This window comes from Bombus huntii, chromosome 3 (genome assembly GCF_024542735.1).
Source record: "Bombus huntii isolate Logan2020A chromosome 3, iyBomHunt1.1, whole genome shotgun sequence".
NCBI lineage: Eukaryota > Metazoa > Arthropoda > Insecta > Hymenoptera > Apidae > Bombus > Bombus huntii.
Window position 1 is genome coordinate 10098052 of NC_066240.1, and position 15381 is coordinate 10113432.

General features: G+C 33.5%; 1 protein-coding gene across 13 annotated transcripts in view; it reads right to left on the bottom strand.

The window, feature by feature from the left end:
* LOC126863810 (kinesin-like protein unc-104) overlaps positions 1-15224 on the bottom strand; it is a 35450-nt gene extending 20226 nt beyond the window's left edge. For 9 of the 13 annotated variants that reach the window (XM_050614368.1, XM_050614367.1, XM_050614362.1 and 6 more), the window contains exons 1-2: positions 6652-7074; positions 582-755 (exon numbers count right to left, since the gene is read on the bottom strand). In XM_050614368.1, coding sequence (XP_050470325.1) covers positions 582-681 — 100 coding nt within the window. In that variant the 5' untranslated portion in view covers positions 682-755; positions 6652-7074. Of the gene's footprint in view, positions 1-581; positions 756-6651; positions 7075-14952 lie in introns of those variants that run through there. The other 4 variants (XM_050614358.1, XM_050614370.1, XM_050614369.1 and 1 more) reach the window with 4 other exon arrangements.
* Between the last annotated feature and the right edge of the window lie 157 nt (positions 15225-15381).

Below are 15381 nucleotides of genomic sequence, written 5' to 3' on the forward strand. Positions count from 1 at the left end.
GATCGAAGGACGTGGTTATGCATGTATGCAAAATGTTAACCCAAGTGTAATATCCCACTTACATAATATGTGTGTGCCCCAATTATTACGTAATATTTTTCAAAATAATGTCAATTTTTCCTTCATCTGAGATTCAAGTTGAATCAATGTTAAATTTGTTAATGTATAAAAACTACCTTTTCATTTCAAAGAATATTGGTTCATGAAACAGTAGGAAAGACATACTTCAAATCAGATGAAATAACAGGCTTACACTCGTGAAAAACAATTGTCTAATCAGAAGGAGTTTCGTTCTATATGTTCTATACAAACACAATTATGATAATTGAACGACAAATCGATGGCGAAAAAACGAACATGCATCTATGTCTTGATAGTTAGAAGCAATTGTTCTCGTGGTAAACGCGGCAACTGTTTTGTTTTGTAGAAGACAATTTTTTTATTTAAAAAAAGAAGAAAGGTAGAGAATAAATAATAATCAGACCACAATACAAAGACGAAAGAAACGAAACGGAGGACGAAATACGAGCGGACAACAGCGTGAAAGTACGGACAATGTACGGGAATTAAATTATACTTACAAGTAGTATTGCCGGACATTTCGATGATACATTGTGCCTCACGGGAGATCTCTCGATTGTTGAAGGGCCGTACCCTCACCGCCACCTTTACCGACGACATTTTCCGTCTGTTTTTAATTCAGCGTCGGATCACGACGGCGGCGGTGCTGGCGATTGACTTTTTCCTCGTTTTCTCTGTGGAAATAAGAAGGCATCGTTAGCGAAACTGGCATCGCGGAAGAAAGACACGATCGTAAGCTTCCATTCAGTAGCGGTCACGCGCTTCTTAATTAATTGTAACGATACGTTCTTTCGAGATGATCTTATTTGATATTATATCGCTAAATATTTCAGGAGGGACAGCTGAAGAGGAATGAAACGACGAGAGTTTGTAATTAAAATTTTTTTTTAATAGATGTATAAATTCTGGCTGTGGGATATTTCGCGTAGAAATAGAAACAAAAGTATCATTTATTTTTTCATGAAGCAGTTTTATTATTTTATTCGTGTTATTCTATGCAACTCTTTGCGCGTATTTAAGAAGCATAACTTGTTTTTATTAAAATTCTTCACCATCATATCCCTTTTTAACTACACATTATAAAATGTTTAAAGATCTAAGAATATCATCAAACAAAACTATTTAGAGAAAAGATAAATAATGTGTAAGTTGAATTCTATTAATACAATTCGGACAAGGATAAGAACGAAGTTGAAGACATATTTGTCCTATCAAGAAAACGTCTTTTCACAACGTCGTATGTGCATGATCTCCTTCGATTCATAAGGTTTGGAACAAAGCTTTAAATATTGATGAAATGATATCAGAATAAAGGATGATAGACGTGTCAACGTCAAAACAATTTGATTGAATTTATTATGGTATATTTCATTAGGTCCTAATCGAATCTTGACGCTATAAAGTCCGTGGCGTCAATTATCCACCAACAAGAGTAACTAGTACCTACATAGTGCATGGCGTCGAAAATCGATATTCACCGACAAAAGGTTCGTCTATCGGTGGGTAATTATCCCTCCATACACAGAACAGTCGGCCAATAAACATGAAACGAATCAGCGCAGGAACAAAAGAAGAGAACAGATTATCATTTATCCATAAATCCGATTAACTTTTGTAATTGCTGAAAAAGAGGCTCAGTATGAATATCCATGATACCAAATAAAGTTTCAAGACTCTACTTAAAATAAGAAATATTTAATACTTGCTTTTGTTCAGTAAATTTAATAGCAAGTTTGAAGTCTATTGGTGTACATTGATGTCTAATGTCAAATTCGTCTGTATCACAATGCATACTATGCCAATTTTAGACATAACTAACTATGTTGGATAGCTTGAATTTTTACTAGAAACACTGCTTTTGACTTTTTTTATTAGAAACATTGCAAAACAAACTTTTCACTTCACACTTAAAATACAAAATATGTTCAAATAATATACAATAACTTTCATAATGCATATGATTCTTATCAATATTAAAGTATTTAGATATCAATGACGTAAATGTATCATAAATTATAAATTTCTTTCTATATAAAAATACGTAAAAACCGATAATTTAAGCAATTGTTAAGCGCGTTTGTTAATTTCATTAATTGATATTTCTGACGTTTTTTTTATGTAATATATTTTATTAGTTTGTGCAATGAGGAATAAAATGTGTTCAAAACCAGGGAAAGCATATTTTTAGCTAACTATAGGATGTAGTATGTACATATAGTCCCTCATCAATGGCTGACCCATTCTACTGCGAACGTATCGATATTCTCTTGTCTATTCAGCTGCACAGAAAAATCCATATTAGGTACAAGATTAGTTTTCGAAATCATTAGAATCTATATAACCAGTTTTATCTCCCTGATCGACTATCTGTGGAAATTAAGTGAACGTGTAACTTCTACCTCAAGGGCACGAACATAAGCTATATTTATAACTACATCATTAAGATTAAATTCCAACCCTATGCTTATCATAGCGAGGATGATAAAACTAATTTTCAAGGGTATTAAAATTTAAACGGCTAATAAATTTCACTCAAAGATGTGAAGATAATTTTAATGTTGGATATAAATTCTATTAAATATTGTACACTGCGATTTTAATGTATGATTTAGAAATAAAAATTTCGTTTGATTTAGAAATAAAAATTCGTGTACTGTATTCCTCGTTATTCCAACAATAGACCAATAGTCAGGCTAGGTTCCTTTCTTTATGAAACGAAGCGGAACAACAGTTAGAATCATTGTATCCAAAGATCGATACGATACATTCAAAGCAAAGAAATTGCAGAAGTTGCTCCTGAGCAAAGTGCCTTCTCCTGTAATTCAATCACGACGAATGGTAGATACAATTATCGTCGCCAGTAAACGTATTATTACCACTCGATGCGACATCAAAGATGCTTACTTTATGGTCTTCCCACGAGAAAATGAAAGGTCGATCAGATGAATTGGAAAAACAAGGAAAGGAGATGGTCTTGATACAAGCGTAGTACTAACGACTGAATATTGTGATCCATTTTTAAAATATCCTCTCTGAGTAATTGGTTTGCTTTAAAGCAAGAAGTTACTTCTTTGAAGTCCGTACAGTAAAGTTAATCAATCTAGTGAACTCTTAATCTATCTAGTAAAACACAATAAAGAAAAATAATCTTTAATGCGCTGTTTAAATTATTCTAGCCTTCTTGTTTTTAGGTGAGATGATATGAAATAAAAATAAACTTTATTCGTAAGAAAGAAATTACACACTATCAGAGGAGCAAAAAACGTCGAAGAATTTTTTCAAGAAAATTTTCCTACGCGGGTTCCAATGGAAATCCTTCTGGTGTTATCTCACGCGAAGGATAAACGATAGTGACGTTTCAATCGAAGAAAAATCTCTCCGAGGTGACGCAATTCCATGTAAGGTTTTAAATTACGTCAGTGATACATGATGGTAATTCGTTTTTGTAAACAGAAAAATTTCGACATTTATATATCAATTAATGAAATATATACGTTACCTATCAGTTCTCAATTTTAAAAATTCTAAATTCGTACGTTAAAATTAGAAGAACTCGGATTTAAAAAATCTCAATGTTTAATTCCAGGTTTCAAGAGTTTTATTTTTCTAAGCGTATTTAAATCTCGTGACGCACCTTGACTTCGATAATTACTGCGCCATTTAGAAATGCAAACAAGCAGCTATGCTGGTTCGAGCTTAAAGCATCGCTTAAATGAAACGGGTACACCGCGCCGCTGTAAACGCGACATGATGATTTAGAAAAATGATTTCTTACATCTGAATGCTTATAATAAAATGGATCAAATATCTGATAACACGAGTATCCTTGATACGAGAATAACAATATCATCGCTATCGATCAACCGATAGTCACGGCCGAGTATTGAAAAAGACTGCAACCGTTGACTGACTACGCAGTGACACGAATCACTTGCGGAGTCTGAACAAGTACTGATCTCATCCATTCGATTTTATGAGCTACGATTTAAATCGTCGTACTTGCTGCAGGAGCACGTTTCTTTGTAAACCGTTTTTATGGATTTAATTGCACGACTAAAAATCAGAGAAAGATTAAACGTCCTGAAAATCATGAAAATATTAATGTTTAACTTCTTGAAGGATACTGTCACATATTATGCATATACGAACAAATATTGTTAATAAGGAGTATATCTTGTACGAAATGTTTCTGGTTAAACTGAAATAGTTAACCTTTGCATATAATGGCATATGTATATGTATTAGCTTCCTTAGCTAAGAACGTTCTATCAGTTGGAAACGGAAGAAAATAGAATATTACTTTCATAGTACCATCTTTATTACTCGTTATTCGACTAAAAATATATATAAATAGCCTGCATAATATAACTTTATTTGATAGATAAAAACTATGGAGAAATTCAAATATTTCACATCTTGAAAAATGGAGAAATGCTAGGTAGGACACTTTAACTACAAAAAGACAATGTATATTACCTTTTTCTGAAAAACAAAAAGTTTCTCTGACTTTAATAAATTTATAAAATTCATTCTCAAAGAGATAAAATTATCCTTAAAACCTACCATCTTATTTAATTACAAAATCACCCATCTATTTATAAAAGTGTATCTTATTCACCGCGTAAAATAAAAAATATTAATTTATATAAGGCATTTTAATTTCTTTATTTTATTTGTTAAGAATCCAAGTTACTTGAATAAACGGTCCGGTAATTATTCTGTGCAGCGTATAGCGCCACTGGTGAAAAAAAAAACCGTCGCTATCAGTTCAATATTCCACTGAATATTCTCCGTTATTGCAACATACAATAAGGCAGATCTTCTTGTTAAAGGAATATCAATAATATCTGAAAGGTAGAAGTATATATATTACACGTCCGTAAATACGTAATTTCGGTACAATCGTATTGTGGTGTTCCGTATGGATGTAAAAGTTGGTGGAAGATATCAGCAAGAAAATTTCACCTCCGCTCATAGACTGAAACGCAACAGTCAGCAGGTTAGTAATTAACATTACTCTTCTTTGCTCGGTTATCGATTGACACGTTATAACACAAAAATAGATCTAAATCTATATTATTGTAGATTTACTCGACTAAATTTAGATTAAACTGAAATAAGAAGAAATAAAATAAATACAATAGCTATTTTTAAAACTAACATGTATTCATTTAATGTCAATAATTCGTCCTTAATTTTATCTAAGATCGCTTGACTTTGTATTATCCTTCTTAACCTTTTTAGGGTTAACTTTATACATATATGTATATTATTAGACTGGAAGTCTTTTCTTATATTCATTTTCTATTTAATTTATAATTTTATGATTAGAGAAGAAAAAATCGAAAAAGAATATAAAAACCGAATTGAATGATATGTATAGCAGGAAATGGAGTACATACTGCGATTTCATGGAAACGTATACCGCTGCGTGTGCAAGTACATTCTTGAGATGAACGTAAAAACATAGCCACCACGTAATCGATAACAGCAACCGAGTTCGAGTTACACGGTGACTCTAACCAACTAAATTTCAATTTTCTATTAATTGATTCTTAAATCTCTTATAACTCGATCTATCATCGATTCGAATATAATTGACGCAATATCCATTTTCAATATCTATTTCGATTTCCAATTGGATAAATATCGTTCCCCACCCAACGTAACCTCAATAATCTATACAAGTATAACTGAATTTTTCCATTTTCAATATGTTTAGTCAATATCTAAGATTGATGTTTTGACGTATTTAGTGAAATATCGTGTAATTTATTTGTGATAATCGAATGTATTTCGATTCGTGCTACAGTGATGATTATCGATATTATGACCTACCATTCGATTCGAGTGCACAGTCGTTGCACCATGTAACATACGTATAGGGGTTTAAATGTACAAATTACCGTTGGATTGCTAAAAGCGTAACAAATTAAAAAAGATTGTTACTTTTGGAGTATTTGGAAAAATGAATTTTAAGAGTGAGCTATTTACCAGAATAAAAATATCAAAAATTTTCTAATAGAATTATTTGGCAAGAGAAATATTATGATTCAAAGGGGGATTTAACATTTTTTTAGAGTAATGAGCAATAAAAACAATATTTTCTTAGAAGCCTGAAAATCTATAGATTAGTAACTAAATTGTAAAAGAAAAAAATAATCTTCTGGACAAATAATTGAGTAATTAATAATTTTCCACTGCAAATTATTCTGGAAAATATATATATTTTTCCTATTTATGCCACAATTCAAGTAAACCACCGATACGTATGCACGGTCTGAAGGGTATACTGTGAGCGATGTATACAAAATGTCGTCGAGCGACTGTTGACAGGAGTCATTTACCAAAACCAAGTATAATGTGTAACCTCTTTTACCAGCGAATATTCTCAATATATTCCCCGCATATCTTTGATGTGCGAGTTCAAACTGACACGGCATAATCGATAAAACAGTAGTAGAAAAGTGTCGCGAGAAGCGAGACGGGCGTAGGTGAAAGAACATCCATCGCGTATACATAGATTTTCGCGATCGATCGTTGTAGCGAAGACGTTTCTACGGTTCTTACCTTCGACTCCCTGTTCAAGAACCAAGCTCAATCTGTCGTTCGTTTTCTCAAAATGAATTCGGGCGTTAAGCGTTCACGTTCACCGTTGATTCGGACGATAGCGATGATGACAGTCGCTGATGCGACAGAGGACATGAAACCTTGAGAAACGATGGGAAACGATGAAACAACACTCAACGAGCCTCACAGTCGACGGTCACTATTATGTCGGTGCACTGGTTATGATTGGATGATCCTCAAAACTCTTAACGTACGCGGACATTATAATGTATTCATCCACGTATCGCTCACGGCTGAGCGTGTACGCGCGCACACCCACACACACACATACACTCACTTTACTATTTGAACCACCCTGCTGCACGACAACGAGTAACTACGACACCTCCGGTCGGCGGTCGGTCGTCGAGTGACGAACTGATTCGGAGCGCTTGCGCACTTACCCCCGCGGCGTCCATTAGCCGATGGCCGAGTTACCGCGTCGGCGCCATCTGCCGGTCACCTGATAGTTACCCCTACCCATGTGTCCTTTAAGCCCTTCGGGTCGCCTCGATTCTAATTTATTTCTTTTCATTAACTTTTTTTAGTCTTTCTTCTCTTCTCCGGGCAATGGCTCGAATTTTAAGCCGTTCTATTTAATAAGATGACTTTTGCAACGGAAAACTTCCAGATCTCTTGAGTACCTGAGTCTTTTAGGCAGTGATACTTCTAAGAACTTCACGTGCAATTACCACTTTGGTTCACCTTTTCCCGTTTTAATTTATACGTAGGATGAGTCATACACGATTAAGATGAAATGGTTTTGGTGATCGTAACGATGATATCTGATTTTTTGTGATCTCACTTTTTTTCGTGCCTGCAACGATGCGGCTGTAGAATGTAATTGCATTTCTCTGGAGTAAAATCGTAGTCTATTTTTATGAGCAAATGCTTCGTACGTGGTTTTGGAGTTCTTAGCAAATACTTTCGAGTGCCTCATAGAAACAAATATAGGGTACGGTCCACGTACATACATGGGATTATTCGTTGCAATTGCGCTCTAAATTATTTCATATTAATAAAATAATAAAAAGAAATTCGTATTTCCTTTATCTCAACTAAAAACTATTTACTCGGCTGTACAGCAATAACAAAGTACTAAGAAATCTATACACTACTGTAAAACTACAAAATTAAAAAGACAAATTATACAATTACATTTTATAACTATTTCTCGTCCCCTTTTTCCTTTCTATATATAAATTCTATTTCTCTTTATGGAAATACTTACACATAAATACTCACACACCAACAACGATATGTTTTAACAAAAGACGTCTGCGCAACAGTTCTAATTGAAACTATCGATCATAGCTTTATTCGAGCTGGCATTCATTGTTACAAATTCGTCGTCCATTTTGGAAAACGCTCTCATCTCATCGGTGTTTATATAAGTTCTTATCGATTCGATAAATTTGCTCGCTTCTACGCTTATTCTGTTCGGATCGTCGGCGAGCCAATATTTTTCAACGATCACCTGGCCACGCGAAAGGGTTCAGGACTGAGCTTTCCCCATAGACGTGCTTGGGGTAGTCCGGATACAACCGAAGACCCTGCTGACGTAAAATTGCAATCTCCGTGCCTTAATGCGATTTTTAAATTGGAAATGAAGCTTTGTTGACGCATCCAATATCCATCCTGGGTATTATAAATACCTAGTAGTAGTATTACAAATTTACTCTTACTACAAAATTATAGAATTACAGTCAGAACAATTATGTAATATGATGAATGTTTTCTTTGAAATAACTAAAGCGTATTAAATACATATTATATATGTTGGACTTTATTGGTTTCTGAAAAAGAACAAGCATAAACAAAGGTGGTTTTGTTATGAATTAAGTGGCATAATAAGATAAAAGAAGCTATTATCCTAGAAATTAACTCGAATCAAGTAGTATTGGTCAACAATTAAACCGTGTGCGGTTTAGAGACAAGTACAAGTTAGAGAAGCCACATCTAACGAGTCTCGTAAAATGATTACAGGGGCTCGATCAGACGTTACGTAAAATTGACTCAATGGTTCTTTTACAACTAATGCTGTAAAGAATTAATACATCGGAGACCTAAATTTTTAGCAGAAGTAAAATCAGGGAGATTCAATGAATCGAAATAAGACGAAAATCAAGAATAACAAAAACACGTTTCAAGTCACGTGCAATTCGATGATATTTGATTCGATGATATATTTAACAATCCGTAGCAGAAACTTGTAAAACATGACGCTTTACAGCAATGCTCATTAAATGACATCAAGAAAACGCCATTGGCCATTTTTTCAAGAACGTCCTCGGAGAAACTTTTTACGTCTTCAAATTTATTGCATAGGCTGAGTGTAAGAGATATACAGATAATAGGACCGTAAGTGTAAAATATGAAGTGGAATGTAAATTCAATCGGTGAAAAAATAAATTAACGATATCGCTTTGAGGGCGGTGAAACATTTAATTCTCATCATGTTAAGCTTCTTGTTCGAAGAAGATCATATTGTGTTTTTTATAAACTAACTAAGTTTTAACTAAGTTACGGTAGATAACAGATTATAACATTTCAATGGGAAATATGTCTGCGCAATAAGTCTCAAGATGTATTGAAAGATTCGAAATGACTAGTCTGATTCTATCTTTCCTATTATTCACAAATCGATGCATGTCGTGTTTTACATAATACCTGCTTGCTAAATATGGTCATTCCGTTCGAGTAGGCGAAAGATTCTGTCCGGCTGTTTACTACATGTATACTATACACTAAAGATGCGACAGGTATAGGGGTTGCTCGGAGAAACAAAGGTCGCACACCCATCCCTCGTTAGGATATCTGTGGTGTCTACATATACAACAGATTGTGTAAACAGAGATGTTAACAGACTACAGAAAATCTGTCAATATTTCCCAATAAGATTAAATCTATTTCCAATGGAATGCAATAGTTGATATTTCACATGTATCGATAGATTATGCTACCGGGTACATATGTGCATTATCTTTTTTTCATAAATATCTCTACCAGTTCATGCAAAAGTTGATAAAAGATTTTGTCTATCAAAGTTTGCATATTTATTTTTCTTTTTTTATTTCTAAAGTTAGAAGTACTAATCTCGCGTTGAATGCGAGATATACCATAGGAAGTGAGAATGTTTTCATGAAATAGAATTCTTCGCCAAATGAGTCATACACATCAATGACGTCAGGATACGTGCGTAGTCAACAGCCCAAACCCACGCTTTTATAAACTGCTCGTCAGATTTCCGTTCCGTTCGACGTTGAACTGATCCTTAGTCGTTATATTTTACGTAGTTTTTCTAGCCCTGTCATAATCTTCGAATTTTTGTGCCTGAATCACGTCCCCCGTTTTAACAAAAAATAAAGAAAAAAGTTTAGTGTTGTAACAAAATCTCTAGCAAAAAATTGAAATAAAAGATCAAACAACGATTATTTTATCTACTCTTCAAACTTAAGAAATTTATTAAGGATAGAAACACATAATGGAAAATAGCTCAAAGAACGCAGCAGGGTCACAAGAAATATTATACGTAAGCAAGAATTTTAAAGATTTTGCTAAAAAAAATAGTAGAATTAAAAAGGTCATCTCTAGATATTACATATACGCAACATTGTACTTTAATCAATTATTACTTAACTAAATAATAAATGTACCTATTTTCTATTATCTATATTGTACCATGTCTTCTTTACAGAACAAATCCAGAAAATTATGTGTTAATAATTAATAGATAAATAATTTTTTTTTACAAGGCACGTACAAAAAAAATTCATTGCTAAAACGGCTAGACAAATCAAATTTTCTGACATCACTTTAAATTATTCCACTGGGCCTGCACACCAATTTCCTTCTAAATTGCACTTCTGCGCAGCAAAGTTCCCTCGCAATTTATTTAACGTAATGATAGGTTCGCCAGATAATTTTCCATAATTTATTGCCAGGAAGAACCGTGCAACTATTCATACTAATTACTCGTTACGACACTGCGTTACCCAAAGATATAGGATAATTATGAATATGAATTAATACCGAAATAAAATGGAAAATAATAAGTCCACGGTGACACATTCTTTTCAATGCAATTGCCCTAATTTTTCCCGTGTATAATCCCACGCCTATTGTGAGGGACAGCTCTTGTAATTAAGATAAATTGATCGTAAAAGCATCAGTCCTGATTATCAGTAGCGACACGAATTGTTTGGTTTCAAAGAATTACTGCGATGCCGTATCAGGTGTGAGTTACTTTCAAGTGATTAGAGTAAACCATATTCCCAACGATGCAAAATTCCATTTAACATCATTTTTCCATCAAAAACGGAGTAAACCAAAAGCTGATTTCAATCTGAAATCTTCATTTTGTAATAAATATATACGTATTATTATTTAATTATCATTTGGTAAGCTTTTTTTGTATTATGCTTTAAACTATTTTTGTAGCTGCTGGTTAAACTATTTCACTGGAGTGTTATACGTTATTCTTCTCGTTAAATTTATATCATAAAAGCACGACATGGGAACGTTTTTCAAATGTATCACAGAAGCCTATTTTTGTCCAAACCAACAAATCAAATTTAAAGTAGAAATCCTATATATTCCTCCTATTTTTTATGCCAAAATAGGCAGATAAAATCGAAGAAGTGAAGCGACTATTTGATGAAAAGCATTTCAGGGAAATGCTTCATTTATCAAAAGAAGCAGGCGATAAATCCCATTCGTAAACGAAAAACGGCTGCAAGAAATTGTCAAGAGACCTATCCCGGTGCACCTTATTCCAAATTTAGCGTGTCTTACATACATTTATGTAAAATAATTTTTCCACGAAAAGTAAGAAATCGTTAGATCATTCGAATTTTCTGGATAAACTTTCAAGGATGTGACAACGAATCTATGATTAAAAATATTTTCGGATGATCGATCTAAGTCGACGAAGGTATGCGCACATGGTTGCTGGATAGGAATTTGCCCTCGAAAGTGAAGTAGTATCGAAACCGGTGATACACGGTAGTAGGTGGTTGGAAGCAATATGGCGACCCTTAGTTAGCGATGTAGAGTGCGCGGGCGCCGATCGACATCGTGGTCCAGGGTCGTGCATGCCCGCTTTCTCCGTTTATGGACCAATCACATCGCGCCTAGAGGAGAAAATCAATAGGCGTAGAGGCACGGATGACGTCAGCCTGCAACCCGACGATCGACCGATGCGACGCGGGCGGCGCCGGCCAATTTCTACGGAGCAATCAATAAGTAAAGATATCCAACGATGTCGGCAATAGCACCCACGTATCTTTATTTCAACCATGTACGAATACGTGTCTAACCGCCTGTTATTGCTCACTCAAAAATCTAATCCAACTTTTGTTACAAACCCCTAATCACGAAAGCCACCCTTAAAGGCAGTAACCGTTTCGTCAATATAGTAGCCAAATTATCAATATTGTTAAAAGTTAAAGACTCTCGGTTATTGCATATCTATTATTGTGTTTACTCATTCATAATTTTAGATTATAACTACACCACGAAAGTTACTTCCCAAAGCATAATAGTTTCGCATAATAGTTATAGTAGCTGAAGCGTTAACATTATTAGAAAAATTTAGAAATATTCATTTATGTTCTTAAATTATATAATTGCAATTCCTAACTATAGAAGCCACTTCTGAAACTGTAATAGTTTCATAAATGCCGTAGATGAATTATTAATGTTATTGGAAAATTTGAGAAACCCGGTTATCGTATACTTAGTGTTGTGTATAATTATTCATGATTTTAGATTATAACTGCACATCCTAATTAGGAATCCACCTCTAAAAAGGGGTAATACTTTTATGGGTAAAGTAGGCAAATTATTTATTTGCCCTTCTTATCTAAAATGTTCTGTCTATCATATTTTCGTCTTTTAACATATATTTAAATATTTGAAATTATTTGTGAATAAAGAAAAACAAAAATGACATAACTAGTGGCTACTGACATGAGTTATTTGCCAAAATGATAAAATTGAAAAGATATTAGATAAATATCTTGATGAATACATATATCTTAATCGAAAACAAATGCTATCTTACGTTAACAGGCTATATTGAATCAAATATTACAATATTTCGATAAAATTGTTTTTCCGCAACGTTGCATCGTGAGTAAGTTATATATAAGTAGTATCATTGACGCATGTTCATATTTCATGAGATTTCGTTCCAGAAACGTGACTGGGACATTTGGCCACTGTCACAAAAATGATAAATTTTCCTCTAAATTTCCTAATATTATGTCACGTATAATTATAATTTGAATGTTCATCGTTTATAATTTATTATATTTTGCATTTTATTTTATATCATGAAAAATAGATGGTTTAATAATGTTATATAATAAGTAATATAATAATTATGAAATATATTCTACCAAATTCGTAATATCAATTTTGATAAATATATGTTGTTTCATTTTTAATATCATAATTTTTTGATTTACGATATTCTAAACACTATTAACTTTATAATAAATATCATTTAACATTTTTATATTAATATATATTAAGATTAATAGAAGAATAAATTATAACACATAGATGTCATGTTCAACGAAAGTTCATAATTAGTATTCTATTAAAATTATACATGTCAAGATTTACTGAAACGTGCAAAGTTCCGAGAAAAGAAGAGTAACTTTCAAAGATATTGAATCAAAGTAGATACTTGGCACTTTTATTCATAGTACCACTTTTAATCAGCTATCGATACACAAATAATTTCCATCGAACATATTCAACTTATTAAACTATTACTTATTTAAACAAATGAAGGGCAAAAACATTACACTTTTCAAATACATATCAGAAACATTTCTTTATTTTTTCTCTTTTCCTACATTAAATATAAGTCCTTCCATTATCTTGAAGTATATAATATTTTTAACTGCTAAAAAAATTAAAATAATTTCAAAAAATATAAAGATTTCTATTTAAAAATTTGTTTAAATTTGTTAAGTTCGTATTGGCCCGATCGCTGAATCAAAACAGCGTTCTTATTCACAACAAATCTGATAGTCAATTTCTATTAACGTATCCCTAATGAACTTAAATCAGCACAAAGACTTAGTTTGTGTCCCGGTCTTTTCGGCATCAACCTTCCGCGACGTTGCACCTGCATACCCTAATTTTGAAAAAATCCTAATCCTAGAAGCGCGGTATAATTTTCTTCAGTAACGATCCGCGACTCGAACGTATTTGTGTAAATGTGTACCATCGGGTGGCTTCGTATTTTACCAGCAAAAGCCTTGTGGCAGGAACGAGTCGATTCCACGCGCGTTCACTAAGACGAAAGCGCCCCCTTCGATCATAATTAACACTTCTAATATGCACTAACATACTGAATCATTCGAAACATGCTGCGAACGTACTCCTCGATTCATTGATCTTAGAATTAACTACATAGATACGATACATACATGCACTTATCTTTATACATCGCATATCGTTCAATCTTTATGCAAATATACGTACGAGCACACGTTAAGAGCCAATATAGATGAGAACTTTCTTTTTTCAAACCCTCCTTGACATAACAGAGAAATAGATTATAGAACGTGTAAAAAAAATGTCAAGTATCGATCAAAATCATTTATTCAGATACTCATTTGCAAGGAAATATTTCGAAAAAAATTATACTTGAAATGTTCGAATTACTTACATTTAAGCCCTAGTCTTCGAATTTTTATGTCCTAATTTAACGCTCGTTTTGACAAACAAAAAGATTTTTGAAGTTTTAAGAAATCACGCGTATTAACAATGATTCTTTCATATTTTCCTCAAATTAAAATTTTTTAACAATGGGAAACCCCGATTATGTCGAAAATGACCCAAGGAACGTAGAATTTTTATCCCTAATAATAATCGATCAAAATTTTTCGGACGATTTTTTATATTTTATACATGTAGTGTATTTACGAACTGTCATCGTATAAAGTCAAACTAACCATGCTAATGAACTAACTATGAAACAGAATAAAGGAATACAATGTCGCGATGGTTTAAAACTGATCTGTCTGACTAAAGTTGTACGTATCTACTGTGTACTCTAGATTGACAAAGCAAACAGGAAATTAATTTGCGGCGCAAACGGCATTCGAGGATTTATAATAAATAAGGATGTATTGTACACAAACGAGTTTACGATAACTACAATGATAGCAACGCGTTCGTGCATTCATAACGAATGTGCTATTAGTACAAGTGGTTAAAATGACAAGAATGTTTTCGACTCACCAGATACGTAGGCAGTGACGTGAAAACAGCTGAGGACCTCCGGCCATACTGGTTCTAGTTCCGCGATGTTCCTCGAGACACGGCGTGGACGCGTCGCGACGCGACGCAAAGTAATTCAACTCTAACCGATCGATTATCAAAGGCGCGAGTTAGGCGTCTTTTTCTTCTTTCTCGGCACTCGCTTGTGCAGCTTATTAACCATGTGGCGCTGATGTCTGTTTTCTCCTAGCGAAATAACGCGACGTTTCATGCGAAATTTCCAATTCACACTGCCCATTGATATTATGCCAGATGAAAACGGAAATGACCGCGATGGTTATCGATATATGATAACTTAAATAGCGCGCTTCGATTTGAGCGCGAAAGTTTTTCAAATCGTTCTTGATGTGTAAAAGATGATTCTTTTATTAATTTAAGAATATCGGTTTA